This window comes from Megalops cyprinoides, chromosome 9 (genome assembly GCF_013368585.1).
Source record: "Megalops cyprinoides isolate fMegCyp1 chromosome 9, fMegCyp1.pri, whole genome shotgun sequence".
NCBI classification, from domain to species: Eukaryota; Metazoa; Chordata; class Actinopteri; order Elopiformes; family Megalopidae; genus Megalops; species Megalops cyprinoides.
Genome location: NC_050591.1, coordinates 37,250,943 through 37,272,228, shown reverse-complemented (window position 1 = coordinate 37,272,228; position 21,286 = coordinate 37,250,943). Strand labels below are relative to the sequence as shown.

Here is a 21,286-nt window from a genome sequence, read left to right as displayed (position 1 = left end):
CATATAAATCCATGTTGGCGACGACCAGGCCCTCCTGTTATTGATCCAGGGCTTCTTCCCTCTGAGGGCTGTGTGTCAGTGGCTCAGCGGGACCTGAGAGACTGCCTCTCTCTCCGCTCCCTCTCGGCCATCTCCTTAGCACTGCACGTGCAGGTGTGGACAGGGAAGGTCTTGTCAAAGGCGGTGTAGTCCACCCGGAAGAAGCCCTTCTCCCGGGTCATGCAGGACTCGAAGCGATGGCCCCACAGAATCTCGTCCTCTGTGTAGGATGTCGTCGCCTGGCAGGTCATCCCTGACAATGGGAGATAAATGTTTTATATGTGCACATGCACATGTATGCACGCAAGCATATACACACATTCACTCACACAGACATATAATGTCATCAGTTATATCTTCACTAAGCAAAGGAGCAAGTTCACATCACCCTACAACTCCAGATATCTGGCACATGGCCACTACATGTAAACACATTAAAGGAGCCAGCAGTCAAGAAGAATCTCAAAAACATTAATGTCAGTTTAGAGATAAGTATATATAGTGGAGAACAATAATATTCTTAAATTTGCTGCAAAATATAAAAACTTGTAAAGTGTCACTGAGGTTTTTTTTGCTGTATATAATTGATTATTTGGTGAGATTAAATTCATGGTTGTGTAAAACCAGTAAAATACATTTCAACAAACTGTAAACTGAACTAACTGTAAACATTTAAACAAGTATGATGTTTTTTTAGTTTTAACATTACATCGCTGTTAGGTAGCAGTTGCGCCATGCGGCATACAAACTGAATCTAATAAAGTGGCATTAAAAGCTTCACAGACCTGAGGCTTCCACTATGCCCTCCAGGATGACGATGAGCTCGAACCTGTCCCTCTTGAGGGACTCGGCGCTCAGCTCCCAGAATGGGCTGCGCTCGTCGATGACGTGGGTGATGGTCTGAGGCTCCACCAGGAAGAGGCGGTCGCCGCCCGTGTCATAGCCCAGGTTGATCTCGGACTGCTCCAGCGGGATGAACTCGCCCTCCCTGGTGAGCCGCGATTGGACGAGCTTGGCGCGGACCTTGGCGTCGACCATGTGGCTCTCACGCAGGTCGCCGATGCGGAACATGAGGCAGAGACTGCCGTCGCGGGCGGAGACGACGCAGCGCCTGGAGAAGAGCAGCGTCTGCGCGCGCCGCCGTGGCCGGGAGATCTTGGCGAAGACGCAGCCCACCATCAGCACGTCGATGATGGAGCCCAGCAGCGACTGCGCCATCAGCAGCACCACACCCTCCGCGCAGTGCGCCGTCACCAGCCGGTGCCCGTAGCCGATGGTCATCTGGCTCTCCAGCGACAGCAGCAGGGCCGACAGGAAGCCGTCCACGTTCTGGTAGCAGGGCCGGGGCGGGGCGTCCCCTGCAGCCCCGCCCACAGCCTCACGGAGCCAGGCGTCCAGCAGGTAGATCTCAGCGAAGGCCACCCAGGTGATGATGTAGCAGACAGTGAAGACCAGCAGGAACCAGCGGCACCGGAGGTCCACCAGCGTGGTGAAGACGTCGGCCAGGAAGCGGGCCTTGCCCTGGATGGGGCCCAGCTCCACGCAGCTCCTGCCATCCTTGGTGACGTAGCGCTGCCGCTGCTCTCTGTCGGAGCTGAAGGGCTGAGAGCCGTCGCCAAGCAACGCCTCCAGGCACCGCTGCCTGCGGGCGTGGTCCCCGCACGCGCTCAGAGAGCCGGGGATGCTAAACCAGGAGGTGCCCCTCGCGCCGGGGCGGCGGTCACCTGCACGGGTGCGGCCTGGAACACCCCATCTGCTCAGACGCTGGAGATGCCTCGTCCTGTGCTCGGACCGGGGTGTGCTGGACACTCCCTCAATGCTCCTGCTCTGACCCGCGCCCTGGCTGTGCGGGATAGAGCCCAGCTCCCCAAAACCTCTCTGTGGAGATGCTGGAGAACCTGTCTCCCAGCGACGCCTCTGTGGAGATGCTGGAGAACCTGTCTCCCAGTGATCTCTCTGTGGAGATGCTGGAGAACCTGTCTCCCAGTGATCTCTCTGTGGAGATGCTGGAGAACCTGTCTCCCAGTGATCTCTCTGTGGAGATGCTGGATTGCCTGGCAGAGGGGATGAAGGCTCACAGCCACTACTTGTCCTGTAGGCAGAGGACTCCCCCCATGAAATGGGCAGTGCTCCAGATTCAACCTGGAATCAAAGTAACAGATTTAATGATTGCATCGGTGTAATCAGAATGTTTATTTCATTATTGTACAGCTGGTCTAGCACAGCTTCAAGTTACAACCCAAATTCCCAAAGTGCTACTGCACACTGCCACCCCAGTTATCACTTATTATTATTCATTGGTTTCTTGTTGTATACTTATGATACAATATCATCCAATAATCCAACAAATCCTGTACCCTCCATGAGTATGATAACTGTGTTGGACCTGTGATTTTAAGATGCAACATGCTGGTTACAGATCCAGTCCCCTCCTATATTACAGTTCCATTCCCACAGTAAAACATAATCATATTCTCAAAAAACTTTTTTTGAAATGCAGAATACTGAGATAGCAGGGGGTAAGCTACATTGCTCAGCAACACTGCAATATGGATTGATGCTAAATTAATATATGTGAACTATATATGCAAAATGGATTTAGGTTAAAATTGTTGTATTGTATTGTGTTATATTGTACCTCACTTGTAAGTCGCTTTGAATAAAAGCGTCTGCCAAATGAATAAATGAAGTTTTAAATGAATGTTGATTAAAAGGATGTACAGTATGTAATAAAACTTCACCTTTGTAAGCCACTGGCTGGGGCCAGGTGAGTCTTGGGGCGGTCTGGGCAGGTAGGCCAGGAGGTGTTTGGCTCTAAGCGTCTGTGCGGGAGGTATTGAGCTCCTTCGAGGGTGCGGCCATACAGGTCTGCTGGGTGCTCCCCACAGAGTCACACTCTTGCAGGTAACCGTGGAAACCGCGGCCATCGCTTCTCTCCGGCTGGCAGTGGTGAACAGGGCCGGAAACCTGCGGAGACCTGCACTGACAGAAGAGAGGAGCACACGCTTTACTCTTCACAGAGCTGAGTCACCAGCATGGTGTATGATCTCAAACATGCACCAGTCTGGAGTGGTTCCCTGAGGAGCTGATGACTGCCAGGACACACCCCTTTGTGTTCAGGCTGACGACTGCCAGGACACACCCCTTTGTGTTCAGGCTGACGACTGCCAGGACACACCCCTTTGTGTTCAGGCTGATGACTGCCAGGACACACCCCTTTGTGTTCAGGCTGATGACTGCCAGAGTGTTCAGGCTGACGACTGCCAGGACACACCCCTTTGTGTTCAGGCTGACGACTGCCAGGACACACCCCTTTGTGTTCAGGGAGGGTCAATGCTGCTGCTGAACATCTGAGGAGCAGATTGGTGCTTCATAACCCCCGCCATGCCCTTTGACCTCATCAGAAAGCCTGTGGTCTCATTTCCTGTGATAGCATTACAGCCACCCCTGCCTGCTATTTCCAATTAAACATCAGAGATTACTCCTGTGTTCCTGAATTAATCTAACTCCACCAAACATGCTGATGGATTCCAGGAGATTATGCATTTACAAGCGCACAGATAATAGATTACTTTCCCACCCAATGAACTATATGAAGTGACTAGCATTTTCATTTTTGTTTCACTCTGTATTTTTGGCATTCTCAGATACAGAATGGTAGATATGCAAGGCTTTGTGACTGATTACACACCACCACAGAACACAGACAGTATTAAACTTCATTACAAAAACTAAATGAGGAGGAACTGAACCAAATAGCTCTGATCCAGCTGACTAACTGCATGAGACAGTGTCACAAAAACACGCCTATCGCATCAGATAAGTGAGACCTTTAGTTTCTCGTTTCTAATTCTTCATGTTGATAATGCTGATTTCTCACCCACCACTGTTGAGTTCCATATATACAAATTACATTCATTTAGTATAAGTAATCTCACAATGAATAAACTGAGACTGTCCAAGTAAAGAAAAAACTTCACATATTAGTGTTATATCAACACCCCAAAACACTGACACACAAACATGTGATACGATGAAATGCCTATTTCATTCAAGTTCTGTTAAGAATTAGAAATTAACTGTAAATGAAAGAATACCTCTGGCACAGGCACATAGACAGACAGACAGGCAGACACTCATTGAAAATAATACCTGCTTTGGAGAGTTTGCTCGCCCTTGTTCCTCCAGAGAGAGAGTTTTCTGAAAGCAGGGGGTGTATGTATATGTAAGTGTGTGAGTGAGCATTAGAGACTGGATGGATATTGTGCATCTCACCAGTAACACACAGGAGTGTGGGATTAGCCGGTCAGCCTTTAGACTATACTGCTGTGAGGGTCAGCCGTTAATCTGACCCCAGGTCAGTCCTCATCACCCTCGTGTCAGGGAAGAAACGGTCAGACACGAAGACACTCCAGCAGCAGATCACACATGACACAGAAACACCACCCCACTGAACACGGACACTTACACACAGCACAGTTTAATAATTATCACACAGAAACACCACCCCACTGAACACGGACACTTACACACAGCACAGTTCAATAATTATCACACAGAAACACCACCCCACTGAACATGGACACTTACACACAGCACAGTTCAATAATTATCACACAGAAACACCACCCCACTGAACACGGACACTTACACACAGCACAGTTCAATAATTATCACACAGAAACACCACCCCACTGAACATGGACACTTACACACAGCACAGTTCAATAATTATCACACAGAAACACCACCCCACTGAACACGGACACTTACACACAGCACAGTTTAATAATTATCAGAGCCCTGTTAACAATATGTGCTTTTTATTTATTGCTGATACTATTTATCTGTTTCAAGCTGCATTTAAACATGAAAAATATGATTAACCGTAATCAGCTCAGTATTAACCCTGGTGAAGCCAGGAAAAAAGAATTTTGTTTATCTGAGCTGTGTGGGCAGCACTGCCTCCTAGTGAATGTGAAATTTGACCGTGTGTCTGTGGAAGTGAAGAAGAATATAAAACACAGCTTCTGGGTCCATAAGTAATGTTTTCCACTGTAATAAAATATTTATTACTCAAGTGTCAGTTTAAATCTGATATGATTGGAACACTGAAAGTGATTAAAAGAAATGAAATTAAGGGAAGTGAGATACTGTGTTCTCGGAATGAGGGCATGGGTCAGAGATGCACTTTCTCCCACACTGTAATGAATTGCAAATGATTAGAGAAAAATACTTTAAATATGTTAAATTATGTCTCCCCACATGTAAGCAAAAGAAAGATGAAGAGAAACTATAAAATGTTCTGGTAGAAGGAAACACTGCATCTTTAGCAGCATGCTATCAGAGTGTCACAGCCTGAGACACAATGAGCAGGAAGCATCTGCACAGTTAATTCGCTTAACATTGTTTGCATATTTACGTGAAAATTGCTTTGGTAATACTGTACATCTGTGTGTTCATGCTAATAAAGCTCGTTTGAATTTGAATTACATTGAGTCAAGCCAGAATTTAAGCTGAATAGTGAACATTTACCCCCTAGCTGCTAGCTAAAAGCATACTTGTAGAGTAATGGAGTTTGTAGGCAAACTCACACTTAGAAGCAGCACAGTGCATCTCAATTGCAATATTTGCATAACAGAAAAACCAGCAATTAAAAGTAGCCATTAATAGCACTTCCTCATCAATTTAATTAGGTAATTAAAATGACTCCAGATGGACTGGACTGGAAAGAATGCAAATGCACTGTTAATAGTTTCGGCCTTGTTTCTATCCCTTTCAGGATCATTCAAAAATTAGGTCATTACATTACATTACATTACTGTCATTTAACAGACGCTGTTATCCAAAATGACTTACATAGGTTATAACTTTATCCATTTATTTATACTGCTGGATATCTACTGAGGCAGTTGTGGGTTAAGTACCTTGCCCATGGGTACAACAGCAGTGCCCCAGCAGGAAATCAAACCAGAAACCTTTTGATTACGATCCCTGCTCCTTATCACTACACCACACTGCTGCTCCTTACCGCTACACCACACTGCTGTCTTGTGTAAACATTGTGTAAAAGAGCACTTGGGTGAATGAGCAGTCTCTCTAGAGAGCACAGTGCCTTGTGTTCCTGTCGAGGAGGGCTGTGTTGTGGTGCTGTACCTGCTGGGGTCCACTACCCCATGTCACCTGCTCTGCACTCTGATCTTGGCTCTAATCACCCACGTCTTTCATTACACTATACATGGGTTTCATTCAGAAATGGTACAGGCCATAGGTGGGCACTGAAAGACAATCTGACTAACCTTCCAATGCAAAGCAATTTCAGCTGTGCCCTCTGACCTCATCCTTTCACAACAAATCACAGCACCGCATATCATTTCTGAGGTCATTTTTAATTTTGCTGGACACTTCATACACTCTGAGCTGAGATCAGACTGGGAAGCAGTAGCATTAGCATGCTGTGACAGCATTAGCACACTGGAAGCTCATCAAATTATCACTCCGTTCTGTGGACTTATCTCAATCTGAAACATAAAAAGTACATCTCCTCACTCTTACACTCTCTACCTCGCTGTCGCTCCCATTCACTCACACACTGTCTCATTCACACACTGACTCAGTCAGTCACACACCCACTTTTTTAGCCAGTGTAATTTATAAGGAGTGAGACTCTCTGAAGGCAGAAACTATTTCTGCCAAATGTAAAAGGCAGTCAATAAGTATTGAACAAAATGTACAAGCAGGATTCGAGTGGATGAATCTTTGGTTCATTACATCCTGGTTCTGTACTGCTTGCAGAATGGCTTTTTGGAGTGTGCCAATCTGGCATGCTTCTGGTATCTCTACAAATGGACGTGGATCTCCCATTTCATTACCACGCCAGACAGTGGAAATACAATAAATAAAACTGGCGCATGATGTCAGATTTCAGAGTGTCAGTTCCAGCTCACCACCTGGAGCTGAACCAGGCAGGTGAGGGGGAGGAGACCATGGAAATGATTCGAGAAGAAAAACCACAGCCAAGAGTGCTGTTGGTTGCTGACATATAAGCGGACGTTAAAAAAACACAAATTTTATATATAAAAGAGTATGTATATGAGCCACACAATAACTTCTTCACACGTAGAATGCATTAAAATAATATCTGACATGTGGAAAAGTACGATAATTTAAATGGCAAACTGACAGAGCCTTCAAAGCTTCCCATTTCTGCTTTATGAGACTATCTGCCTGCTACAAGAGCAACATGAAAAGAACTCCTATCCTGTCCTGAGTACATTCAGGTCTGTGCATGGCAGTTAACACAACGAGAAATGTGTATCCTATAAACAGCATCATACATGGGGGCAGCAGTGTGGTGTAGCGGTAAGGAGCAGCAGTGTGGTGTAGCGGTAAGGAGCAGCAGTGTGGTGTAGCAGTAAGGAGCAGCAGTGTGGTGTAGCAGTAAGGAGCAGGGCAGCAGTGTGGTGTAGCGGTAAGGAGCAGCAGTGTGGTGTAGCGGGTAAGGAGCAGCAGTGTGGTGTAGCAGTAAGGAGCAGCAGTGTGGTGTAGCGGTAAGGAGCAGCAGTGTGGTGTAGCGGTAAGGAGCAGCAGTGTGGTGTAGCGGTAAGGAGCAGCAGTGTGGTGTAGCGGTGAGGAGCAGCAGTGTGGTGTAGCGGTAAGGAGCAGCAGTGTGGTGTAGCGGTAGGGAGCAGCAGTGTGGTGTAGCGGTGAGGAGCAGCAGTGTGGTGTGGCGGTGAGGAGCAGCAGTGTGGTGTAGCGGTAAGGAGCAGCAGTGTGGTGTAGCGGTGAGGAGCAGCAGTGTGGTGTAGCGGTGAGGAGCAGCAGTGTGGTGTAGCGGTAAGGAGCAGCAGTGTGGTGTAGCGGTAAGGAGCAGCAGTGCGGTGTAGTGGTAAGGAGCAGCAGTGTGGTGTAGCGGTAAGGAGCAGCAGTGTGGTGTGGCGGTAGGGAGCAGCAGTGTGGTGTGGCGGTAAGGAGCAGCAGTGTGGTGTAGCGGGGAGGAGCAGCAGTGTGGTGTGGCGGTAGGGAGCAGCAGTGTGGTGTAGCGGTGAGGAGCAGCAGTGTGGTGTAGCGGGGAGGAGCAGCAGTGTGGTGTAGCGGGGAGGAGCAGCAGTGTGGTGTATCGGTGAGGAGCAGGGCAGCAGTGTGGTGTAGTAGTAAGGTGCATGGCTTGTAGCCCAAAGGTTGCCAGTTCAGTAATGTTTCCATAATGCTATTTGGAACCTATGGCCCTCGCTCTTCAGGTGTAGAAACATATAAATGTTTTGGTATGTGTGTTTTTTTTTGTGTGTTTACATAAAAGTCCAGGGAGATGCAATCAATTGTCATGTTTTTAATAAGGCTGAGACAATAAGGAAAGCATGGCTTAAACACCATAAGACTCAAGCCTCTGTAACCGTCAGTAGTGTAGTGTAGATTTATCATTTAAAACAGGACCTGCACACTCTCACAGAACATGTGATGATCAATGCGATCTGCCATACAAAACATCTAACCCTGACCTTTCAATCACCCAGACAAGCAGCATTTCTAAAAACATTTGCAGGCCTGACCATTTCCCTACCATACAGACTGATGTAAGGATTGATGCCTTTTTTGCAGTTATTTGATGAACAGGGTTAACCCACCCCCTCTAACATCACACAGCTCCACCTGCATGTTTACGCTTAATTCAGTTAGGCGACTCCCTCTTCTAGATGTAATCTCCGACAGCACTCACTGGCGCAGACTGTTTATGTGGTGTAGGGGTTACTATCAGAGATATAATTACGAAAGATGCGATTAAAATTCGGGACCAAACAAATCTCATTAAGGTTCATTTGTGTAATAGGATAGCGGATGTTCGTCTCCATGTTTGCTTTTCATTTCATTTGATTACCTCGGTCGTAGACCTTTTTCGAAATTCAAATTGGGTTACGCTTTGTGCACCACAGGAGTAAACACGAGGTCCATAGAGAACGTATTTTTTCCATAAAAAAGTTTCTCTTTATTTTTTCAATTGTTCCATCATTTGAAATGTTACTTTCCGTCTCGCTAGTTGGAAATAACGCAAAAGTAGACTTGTCCGTCTGTTCTATAAATATATAAAACTCTCTCGTGAAAGAGCAGAGGTTTTCAGACATAACCCCCTTATTCAGTGTAAGGCGCCCAACCATTGTGTAGAGTCTGGGGTTCCTAGTTCATAATCTCGATGGTAATTTTTCTGTGTGGGACGCTGCAGCTTTCTGTACTGACAGATCCATGTGTTTGGAAGATGCGCATCTACATCCCCGACATCAGCCTCGCTGAACTGCAAGCTGCAAATATGTCACTGCTGTCGATTACCCCGGGGTTAGAGACGAGCGAGAGAAAACTACCAGCATACGTCAGCTACTTCGGATGCAATTTCAATGTAAATATTCTGTACAATTAATAATTTAAATGATTTGAGAAGAAACAATAAAAACCGTTCAGATGTTCAATTTTAACAAGGCCGCAACGTTCCATATGAAGACTGCAGTAGCCAACACTTTGAATTTTGCAGAAGCTTTATATAAATCGGGCATTTCTCTCACTCGATAAACAATTTAAATACTTGCAGATTCTTATCCAGGAACGGTTTTCCGTATAGTGTTATCCCTTGACTGGAAAACACACGATGATCATGGTTGTAAGAGTAAAACAGCTTGTGTGACCTAATCGTGTGTGGTGTGAGAGCATGGAAAAACTAACTATGAAGTGTGCCACAGTGGTGAAGAGCAGGGCTAGTAACTGCAAAATTGCTCGCTCGATTCCCCGCTGGGGCTCTGCTGTTGCACCTTTGGGCAAGGTACTTAACTTAGAATTGCCTCAGTATACAGCATATCCAAGTGTATAAATGGATAACATGTAAAACAAGAGACTCAGGAATCCTGAGTCCCCCCAGTGAAACGAATCAGCACAACAAACGACCTAGCACTCTAATCGTGGTAGGCCCCAATAACTACCATAGGCGTCCCCTCCAAAGGAAAAGGCGTTAACCAACCTATCAAAGTGGTGTACAGCTCTCCAACAAAATGGCGAATACTGGTCTCCCAATCCAGACTTCATCGATTGGCCCCAGCGTCTCCGCTCGGTTCAAACTTTCCGCCATGCGTAAAACTTTCTCCCTCCCTCCTCTTCCGGTCAGCCACTCACCTGGTTTACCTGGAAGGGATCTTGCGTCTGACTGTGTGGTGACGTCACAGCAAACGCCAAAAAAAGCCAAGACAAAAAGAATGCGTGCGTCAGGAGTGCGGGCGGCCCTAACCAGGGGCGTGTCTGCCTGTTGAAAAGATCAGGGGAAAGTCAAGTTTGCCTGGGGCTTTTTTTTTGAAGGGAGATCGACATCGGTAGGTTGGGGAGGTTATAGACTATCTACCTTTATAATAAATAAATATTATCACACCTTCGGACGCTGCAAGTCAAATTCCTCTCTGTTACACAGTCTGTCCATTTGCTATAAACACCTCCTTTTTCAGGGCGAAAATATTCGAGGCTAGGCTTAAAATATTCGGTACTATGGCCCGAGTGATCGGACCTAACGACGCCACTGGCCCTAACCCTAACAATAACGGATTCTGTATTCAGTACTCAGCTCATTGTGCTCCACTATGGTGTGATCAATTCTCCTCCCTAACATTTCGGGTTAGGGTTAGCAACTTTCACTTTAAGCCTGTGTCACACGCAATGCAATACGCATAGATCATGAAGGAACTCCTAAAAGTGGGACAAGTGCTTAACATGTCTTTGAAAACTTATTTCACTGCTATATTATATTTGTAGATCATATTATTTTATTTCTTAGCAGTGATACATACTCCAATTTTATATACTAATAAAATAGTTTCCAAATCTGTGTCGGCAAAAGACATGCGTACAGCAAGTTGAATGTTCTGCCTTTAGACTTGGACCGAAAATGGAGTTATCGGAGAGGATGTGCTATGTTAAGATAAAACTGGAGACGGACACAGGGGAAGGAATCTTCCCAACACCAGCAACTTCTTATCGGCAGTGTTAGCGGTGTCAGGCGGAGAGAGTGTCTGCAATGATGAAGCTTAATATTAGCTCTGCACAGGGAATTTGTAAATGTGAGTTTTGTTAACGCGCAGCTGCCCGTTTAGCAACCTGAGCAGCACAGGTTGGCATTTCATGTTATAGCATTCGAGCTCTCAAGAAATAACGTATAAAGTTTTAAAACAGCAAAAATCTCGTGTAATATCAATCCGATAAAATGTGTTGGTCACAGATGGAGTTGGGCTTTATTTTGTAATGTCACAGTGGGGGTACAAACGTAGTGGCGATTCGGTCACATGAGTATTACAAAAGAAAAGTGTCATTATTGAAATCCAGTCGGCAAAACCCGCCGCTGTGGTTTTGAGAGGTGTGAGAGAGCAGTACCAGGGGCCCTTCGCCTGTTTGTGCCCCGGGCCTTTGAATTCTTTTATCCGCCCCTGATCATACGACACCTTTTGGTGGTGCGCCCCGGCGTAAAGACCGATAACTTCAGTCCCACAACTGACAAACACTTCCCGCCCAGAACGTCCCTCGCGATAGCAAGCTTCACTGATAATCACAGGGCTGCTTATCAAGTCTGGTTCAGTTCAAGTTTTTCGGAAAGAAAATATTGCTAAACGTGATGTCCAAAAACCCAATTTAGTGATTTAACTCGTATTGGCGTGAATTCACTGGCATTCATTGTCAGTGGGCTATTTGCATGGAAAATATTATATGGATTTATGAAAACACGCAATTCTGACAAAATTAGAAATGTTGAAATGAGTTAATGAAATAAATGTTAATCTGATTTAGTTTATACTAAATAAATGCATTTGTTTTTTCCAATTATCATTTAATTTATAAGATAAATAACAGGGGCTTTTAGAGATTTGCCATTTTGTACAGGCAGCAAGAATAAGAGGAGATTAAATTTCGGTGTTTCCGTTAAAATGAAAGGTAGAAACCAGGTATCTGCTCGTGTGTAGCGGCGGTAACGGACCGCCTCACCTCATTGGACACCAGGACCATAGAATCAGATGTTGTATCAGTATCTGTGGCCTCCACCCCCAGCGCCCGCAGTGCCATCTTCGGACTTCCCAAAAGCAAAGGACGCGTAAGGTCTTTCGAGAAGACCGATCTGGACCTACGATAAATACTTTCTGTATCCATTGTGACAGCAACTCTCTCGGTCGGAGATCCGATACAAAGAACCGCGGAGTATTTAACTGATGCTCCCGCATGCAGCGCACTGAGTCGGATCCATTTAAGCGGTGTTTGCTGCAGCTTGAAAGACAAAGTGGAAAACCGACATCATCAGCTAAATATCCTCCGCAAAATGAGATGTTCAGCACTTTGGACAGCGCTCCTTGCGCTTTTGCTCGGCGCGCAGCTTGCCCGTTCGGGTTATTGTAATTTAGGTAAGTTCAAGTATTTTATTGTTATTTTTTGCTCCATGGAATAGGAAAAATTGCTGCATAGAGACAACTTTATGACTACTTCAGAACCTTTGAGGCGGGCGGCGGTGCAGTATAGTGGTTAAAGAGGAGGACTCGTAACCGAAAGGCTATTAGTTCAGTCCCCACTGGGGCACTCCTGCTGTACTTTTGGGCAAGGTACATTACCCAAAAATTGCCTCAGCAAAGATCCAGCTGTATAAATGGATAACATTGTAAAGAACTGTACCCTATATAAGTCGCTCTGGGTAAGAGCGTCTGCTAAATAATGTAATGTTTGAGGAGGCGCGAACTGTATTTTCCTGAGTAAGGGTGTGTCCATTTATTTTTTATTGTTTATTTTGTTGGATGACATGAATTAAAATGCATATAAACAATTAAACGAGCTGATGAGTTGGATCTTTAACCTTTTCATAGTTTTTCTCTTATTATAGTTTACATATCACGATTAGTTTGGAAGTCTAGTACAGAAGTATACTTTCAGTATGTTAAACACTATTAATGAGTAGTACGTCGTGATAATATATGATAATATGTATAATGTGTACGGCATACAAGCTTTATGTTGTAATAGTGCATGATGGGACGCAACCTTTGGCCGTCAAAAACACATCTCTGTGACAGCGGACAATAGACAATATAGTATTAATAATATCAATAAAAATTGAAAACAAGTCAATAAGTGATTGAAAGACAGCCCCAAGGAGAGTGTTTAACTCGGCATACAGAGTACACATAAAGTCAATGCTGACCTACCAGGTTTATGTGTATCAACATCACATGTCCAAACAAGCACTTTCCATGAATTTTCAAATTCCATCTTAGGTTATTTTAAATCCCCTTAAATATTTCTGAATTTTAAAAATATCATATGCATACACATTTCATAACTGTCCCATTTTATACTTTTAATGAGAAATGAAAATACGATACACACCTGTGACCAATATTTACAAGTATTTTGATGCATTATAGCATTATATATGAGTATGTACCAGAAATAGAAAGCAATATGATAGTGAGTTATGAGAAGAAAATCTGCACTGATATATAACTATATAACTGAACTATAAAACACCCAGCTTTTTTCTTCTGTGAGAAAACTACATCCAGGGAATGCTTTTTGTTGGCCGTCATGGTTGGATGTGCCAAGCATTTATAACTCTGCCTTTCATTACAAATCAACAGCATTGATCTGCTGAGGTGTTGATCAACAAACACAGTCCCTGGGTTTCAAACACTTGTCTGATTCCAACTCTCACATTCAGTTCAAGCTTCAGTTAAACATAGATTTTAAATGTAATTCTTTTCGGTGACTTCTACAGTCAAACAAAAGATGAGCACTGACATTGTGTTACTTTGCATTCGGGTTAATAATACACACAGATATCCACAGTTAAAGACAATGAAATGATTGTTTTATTTCTTCATGTATTTCAGTGAGGAAAAGCAGCCCCAAACGCTTCTCCAACGCAACGCTGATCCGCCTCTCGGAGTACCTTAGCAACGGTTACCGGAAAGGAGTGCGGCCGGTGACAGACTGGCGGCAAGCAACCATGGTGGCCATCGACCTGATGGTGTATGCCATCCTCAGCGTGGTAGGAGGAGACCTCAATGACATCTGTTAAATATATACACAATATACACACTCTCAAACATATACACAATGCACTCACACACACAACACGCTTGCACACTCACAACACATGCGCGCGCGCACACTCGCACACTCACAACACATGCGCGCGAACACACTCACACACTCGCACACTCACAACACACACACATACACACACACACACACACACACACACACACACACATATATTACATGATCGACAGCATATTAATGTTAGGTTGAGTGAGGACATATGTTCACATAGACTGCTGGTATGTCTTTACATACAAATATTTGCAGAAATAATTTCCCACATTATATGACATAATTGTGCTCTGCTGACCAGTGTCTACCCTGTGTGTGTGCTCATGCAGGATGAAAAGAACCAGGTGCTGACCACGTACATATGGTACAGGCAGGTAAGAAACTGATCATACGCTGTGAATTTCAGCGCCATGCTGCATGGTGTAAGATTTCCACAGAGATACAATTTAGGCAACAAGAGGCTACTTTACACAGGGCTCTCAGAGCCTCCATTCTGAGGCACTCACAGGCACTCATTAGATTACACATCCGTCAGAGATAAAGTGCTTCCAGACAGGGAAAAAACACTGTGTCATACTGAAATGAAATTCAGCTAGGAATATGAATGCTGTTATGTGGTGTAATCACAGTTTGACTGTACTGAAAGAGCTGGTCTACTCTCTCCCTGCATGATTTCCCGCTCTAATACAAAGCAATGGCAGGATGAATTCCTGGTGTGGAGCCCTGAGGACTTCGATGACATAAGACAAGTGTCCATCCCCACCTCTAATGTCTGGGTGCCAGATATACTCATTAACGAGTTGTAAGTACAATGTCTAATTATACATTTATTATGTAATTATACAGTATACTGTGCGTAAGTCATTGACATTACAGCAGGGCTTGAGCAGTAGGCGTTTCAGTAGGTATTTGTGTTGTACAGACACACACACACCATATACAGATATGGAGACAGACAGATAAGCAGGCAGAGAAAGGGAGAGGGAAAGTAAGAGGTTGAGTTAGTTGAAGTGAACTGTGCATGCTGTGATCAACACTAATGTGTGCTTATCATACCTATAATTCCTATAATTTTTTTAGCCCCACTGTGCAGATATGTCAGATATACATAATGTTTTAAAATAAACGATGACTACAAAAGAGATGTAATACTGAATACTGATAGCTGATATAAATATATAGCTAGACTACAGGCTACTTGGCCCATTCTTCCAGTAAATGGCTGAGTGAAACATAAAGCACATGTAGGCTTCTCTGTTTTCAGCGTGGACGTGGGAAAGTCTCCGGAGATCCCTTATGTCTACGTGGGCTTTGACGGGCTGGTCCGCAACTATAAGCCCATCCAGGTGGTGACAGCCTGCAGCCTGAACATCTACAACTTCCCCTTCGACGTGCAGAACTGCAGCCTCACCTTCCAGAGCTGGCTGCACACCAGTAAGCCACGACCACACCCTTCCTGCTCCCTCTCTACTCACTGCCCTCCATCCTGCTCCCTCTCTACTCACTGCCCTCCATCCTGCTCTCCATCCTGCTCTCTCTCTACTCACTGCCCTCCATCCTGCTCTCTCTCTACTCACTGCCCTCCATCCTGCTCTCTCTCTACTCACTGCTCTCCATCCTGCTCCCTCTCTACTCACTGCCCTCCATCCTGCTCTCTCTCTGCTCACTGCCCTCCATCCTGCCCTCCATCCTGCTCTCTCTCTACTCACTGCCCTCCATCCTGCTCTCTCTCTACTCCTTAGGAAGTAAACATCATGAATAACCCCTCTGCTTCCCAAACATGTCTTGTCAGACATCCTTTACTTTGCAGAGCTTGTTTCTGGAAGCCTCTGTGTGCAGTACGTCATACGTGGGCCCCAGGCCACTGGTTCAGAGCACACCGGGGGGGTTTGAGTGAGTGGAGGGGCACAGAGGATTCACTCATTCACTCATTACATGGATTATGGGTTTGGAAAGTTTATATACTTATGTGCCTGGATTACCTTGGTTTGCCCTGACATTTCCAATTGTTTAGAAAAAGGAAGAGAAAATAATATTTAACTAAACATGTTGCAAGGAACTAGGCTCATGCAACTAACGGTAAACTCTGAGGGTAAGATAATTCATTTACAGCATGTTTAAACACTGTGCACATTATTCAGAGCTTTTCCATCTTCTCTCTCGCAGTTAATGACATCAACATCTCCCTGATCAGAACCCCGGAGGAAGTGATGTTCGATAAGAATGTCTTTATGAACCAGGGAGAGTGGGAGCTGCTCTATATCCTGTCCAAGTACAACTCTTTCAGCATAGACAACAACGACCATTATGCAGAAATTAAGTTCCACGTAAGCACACTTATGACCTTTGACCTTTCTTTGACCTTTCTCTCTTGGTTCTCTTTTCTCTCTCTTTCTCCCCTAATTTGTTTATTCTTACACAGTACCACTGTAATGTGGTGAAACACTGTTTTAATAAACTGAAAAGCATTTCTGTTGCGCTGAAATTAAAAGGACACATGCCTCTGCTCCCGAATGCCAAGTCATAAAGATTATATTCTTTATACATGACAAGAAGCAGGGTGAACCCAAATGCAGAGATGACGTGAAAGACAAAAGATCAGGTTCAAAACTAAAGTTACCTTTACTGAAGGCTCATGAAACACAAACAGGCTTGGGCAAGAGTACGTAGACAAGGTATGACAACTCATGAACAGAGAGCGGGGCTTAAATAAAGAACACAGGACTAAACAAGGAAGCCAGGAAGCAGCAGCTACGTTCCTGACATTATGAGTTTGCTCGGAGTTCGTTTTTTTGTATGCTGCTCTACAGCTTCTTTAGTTCCCTGTTTTGTTGCTAAACCTCTTGCAGCTGGTGATTCGGCGCAGACCTTTATTCTACACGGTGAGTCTGCTGCTGCCCAGCGTCTTCCTCATGGTGATGGACATCGTGGGCTTCTACCTGCCTCCGGACAGCGGGGAGAGAGTGTCCTTCAAAATCACGCTGCTGCTGGGGTACTCCGTGTTCCTCATCATCGTCTCCGACACGCTACCCGCCACCGCCATCGGGACCCCCCTCATCGGTACGCGCTCTGTACCAGCCCGAGGCCCACACAATCCAGCACGTTCCAGCACTTATAATACAACACACACACACACTGCCACACTCATACACCACACACACACACACACACACCACACATGCTACCACACACACGCTACCCGCCACCGCCATTGGGACCCCCCTCATTGGTACGCGCTCTGCACCAGCCCGAGGCCCACACAATCCGGCACGTTCCGGCATGCACACACACACATGCTACCACACTCACACACACATACTCACATACACACACACACACTGCCACACTCACACACCACACATACTGCCACTCTCACACACACACACACACTGCCACACTCATACACCACACACACACACACACATACACACACACACACACACACACACACACCACACATGCCACCACACTCTCACACACACACACACTGCCACACTCATACACCACACACACACACACACACACACACACACACACACTACCACACTCGCACACACACACTCACATACACACACACACTGCCACACTCACACACCACATATACTGCCACTCTCTCACACACACACACACACACACACACACACTGCCACACTCTCACACACGCACACACACACACACACTGCCACACTCTCACACACACACACACACACACACACTGCCACACTCTCACACACACACACACACACACACACTGCCACACTCTCACACACACACACACACACACACACACACTGCCACACTCTCACACACACACACACACACACTGCCGCACCCACACATGCTACAGCACACGCTACCACACTCTGCTTGCAGTGCATTCTGGATAAAAAATATCATCCACATAGTCAAAAAGACAAGACATTCAACAAACACTATTACTTGCAACATTGCTAAAATACCTTATTATTCATGCTGTTACCACTGAAAGCCAGAAGATTATCCTATTAGTGCTAGTTAGTAGTAATCGCGACAGAAGTAACAATAGTGGTATGGCTACCCAGTACAACTGTAAACCAGTCTTGTTATCGCCCTTTAATGAGTGTATGCTTGTTTTGTCCAACTAAATAATTTCCTTGGGATTCAGTTTCAAACATGATAAATTAACTTAAAAAAACTTCAAATGCATGTCAAACTACAGTCAGATAAAACATAATCGTAAAAACGTAAAATAATCATCGTGAGATCAAGGACTGATTTTTTTCAGAGAACAACTTTCAGTTTCCTTTGATTGCTGGTTCATATCTTCACATCTCCAGTGATGTTAATCCATGACTGCATTCCTGTGGGGAAAAGGGCTTTCAAAGCAACCACAAAGGAAAGACAGGAAGCTGGTGAGGAAGAATGAGAGATGGAGCTGCATGAGACAAGAGAGGAAGACAGGAGCCAATCAGACAGCAGAAATATGTCACATGATCAAGCCTCATTGTGATGATGTAATAATGGTAGCACGGGACATGTGGACGTTGAGTGTACCTCGTGTGCTGTGGGCCTGGATCTGTCCTGGCGACTCATGCAGATGCATGGAGAGGTGTACCCTCGCGACCCACAATCCTTTGCACTTGCAGGCGTCTACTTTGTGGTGTGCATGGCCTTGCTGGTCATCAGCCTGACGGAGACGGTGCTGATCGTGCGACTGGTGCACAAGCAGGACCTGCAGCCGCACGTCCCCGAATGGCTGAAGCGCCTGGTGTTGGAGAGGGCTACTGCGCTCCTCTGTATCCGAAACAAGCACAGGGGCACCAGCCCACCCCGCTTCAGAGAGACCAACCTGAGCACAGGTGAGCAGCCTGCCCTCCGGTCACACACGAGGGAGTAACACAAACCTTGCAGTATGGTAGAAAAAATCCAAATAAAAGTATTGTAAGGAATCTACTTTAATGCATGTTCATGTCTGTTTTATATTTGAAAGTCTACTAATCATGGACACTCTCGTAGATGCAATATTGGGCACACATTATAGAATATACTGTATTTGGTAAATTTTGCAATACAACCTACAGGTCTGTAATTGCAAGAGGTAATAATCACTGTCCTGTTTTGTCATATACTGCACATATAGTATTTACTGCCACACTGACAGAACTTCTGATCCAAATGTCAGTTATTTTCAAACATGGAGATAAAGTGTTTTAAAATGTATATATTCGTTAGAGTTAAAAAGCATGTATTCATATATTATGTTTGCATGAGGGATGAGCTCTCTGTGGTCTCTGTGTGTCCCTAAGCTACAGCCCGATGTGCTCACCGCGGCAGTGAGAACGACAAAGGTGCTGAGAAGGGGGCGGGGACAGGCCCGGAAGCAGGCCCAGGGGTGGGTTCGGGGGTCGTCCTCCCGGCGAGGGACGTGGGCCCGGTCTTGGACGGCATCCTGGCAGAGATCTCGTCTATCCGGCAGTTTCTGGAGAGGCGGGAGGCGTACCGGGAGATCGCCCGTGAGTGGCTGCAGGTGGGCTATGTGCTGGACGTGCTGCTGTTCCGGATCTACATGGTGGCCATGCTGGCCTACAGCGTCACACTGGGCACGCTCTGGTCTGTGTGGCAGTACGCCTGAGTCCGCCAGACCCAGCCAATCAGAGCCCCCGACCTGGAGCGAGTCCCCCTTCGTCTCACCTGCCCCACCTGCTGCAGCAGTGCCTTCTGGGACACCAGAGACAGCCGATGGGGCTGTAACACAGACGATAATGCAGGGATAAATTCGCAATGCTCTATTTTTGGCTCTCTTCCTCTCGCTTCGTTCCTCTCCCTTCGTGCTTAATCAGTACTACAAGTGAGGAGTCTTGTGATGTTTTGTGTAAAAAAGAACAAGTATGGTCGGATATTTTTGGTGACAAGTACAGAAAGTTGAGGAAATTTAGCAGGTGGTGATGATTCAAGACGAGTTATCCATGAATTTTACTGAGAAAAGTAAGTCAAGCTGTGAACGACACTCAGACTCAATTTTTCAAGTTATTTTTTTAAAAAATGTGGACATAAATCTAATTCTGGCAGAGCCTAATTTTTTGTAGTACTGTCCTGAAAATCATTATTTGCTTCAAAAAAGCTTACATTCAGCCCAAGAGACCTGTTTCCAGTTCAACAAGTCACAAACATCACTGCATTTTCTGGAATGTACTCTAAAAAGCCCGGTATGGACGCATTTAACAGAACATCCAAGTGCCTATTACCAAACCAGCTGTTACAAAGCTGGACGTCTGAGTTCAGTGTAAATGATGCACATTATCACAGGGTTATCTTTCAGGTAATACTATAGGCTGAAAAATCCACACATTAGTGATGGACGTGGGAGCATTTTAATATGTTTAAGCATCCCACAATACATTTCTTTTCTGCCATCAGCTGTCATGTGCTGTTTTGTGATGTGCCTCTGTTAGGGCTGCGATCAGCCCCCATACTGGGGAGTGATTCATGTCCTGTTTTCACCCAGACTGTGTGTAACGATTCGGAGTGTCTGGGGTATTTTGTCATCTGAGGAGCCAATCAATGAGCTTTGTCCTTAAACCACCTGAACAACTTTGTTACCATAGTGATTCAAAAATAGCTTTGCTGTTTATGGTCCAGAACTGTCAGGTTGTGTGACATTTTTACTGTCTCACTGAAGTAAAATCTCACTTTACATTATCACTGTGTCACTCACTGTGTCTTTCTAGTGCCTCTTTACTGGGTTATGACTGGTAACAAAATGACATTTACCACTTAGAAATACAAGTCCATACTTTATATAGATTTGTGTAATGATGCCTTTCCATTTTATTATTTCCCTTACAATACTACAAATCATATTACATTAGAAAGAAGAAAGATTTTCCTGTCAGGCTAAGTGGTGTAAAAATCAAAGTGACTAACAAGTTACAAATTAAAGGCTTTTTTCCCGGTGTGTAATATTCCCTAATTGATCCCTTATAAATTAAGAGTAAGAAATTAAACTACAAGGTAATTTACGCTACTGCAATCATTTCCTCCTGTGTAGTAAATTCAAATCACTACCACTCCTTGATAATTATAAATTCTGTTATTACTCATTCGTTCATTCATTCATTCAATCATATTAAACATCAATTATTTATGCAATATACAGGCA

At 45.0% G+C, this 21,286-nt stretch overlaps 2 protein-coding genes across 2 annotated transcripts; one reads left to right on the top strand and one right to left on the bottom strand.

Moving 5' to 3' along the window:
• Positions 1 to 83: 83 nt before the first annotated feature.
• On the bottom strand, positions 84 to 12,117 carry LOC118783840 (G protein-activated inward rectifier potassium channel 3-like). Its single transcript, XM_036537798.1, has 4 exons — positions 12,040 to 12,117; positions 2,904 to 3,021; positions 825 to 1,763; positions 84 to 292 (listed from the first exon to the last, which is right to left on the bottom strand). The coding sequence occupies exons 1-4, from the start codon at positions 12,115 to 12,117 to the stop codon at positions 84 to 86; spliced, it is 1,344 nt and encodes a 447-aa protein (XP_036393691.1).
• A 250-nt stretch (positions 12,118 to 12,367) lies between these two features.
• Positions 12,368 to 19,759, top strand: LOC118783432 (5-hydroxytryptamine receptor 3A-like). Its single transcript, XM_036537303.1, has 9 exons — positions 12,368 to 12,434; positions 13,926 to 14,083; positions 14,478 to 14,522; positions 14,841 to 14,950; positions 15,413 to 15,582; positions 16,315 to 16,475; positions 16,998 to 17,208; positions 18,774 to 18,944; positions 19,434 to 19,759. The coding sequence occupies exons 1-9, from the start codon at positions 12,368 to 12,370 to the stop codon at positions 19,757 to 19,759; spliced, it is 1,419 nt and encodes a 472-aa protein (XP_036393196.1).
• The last annotated feature ends 1,527 nt before the right edge of the window (positions 19,760 to 21,286 follow it).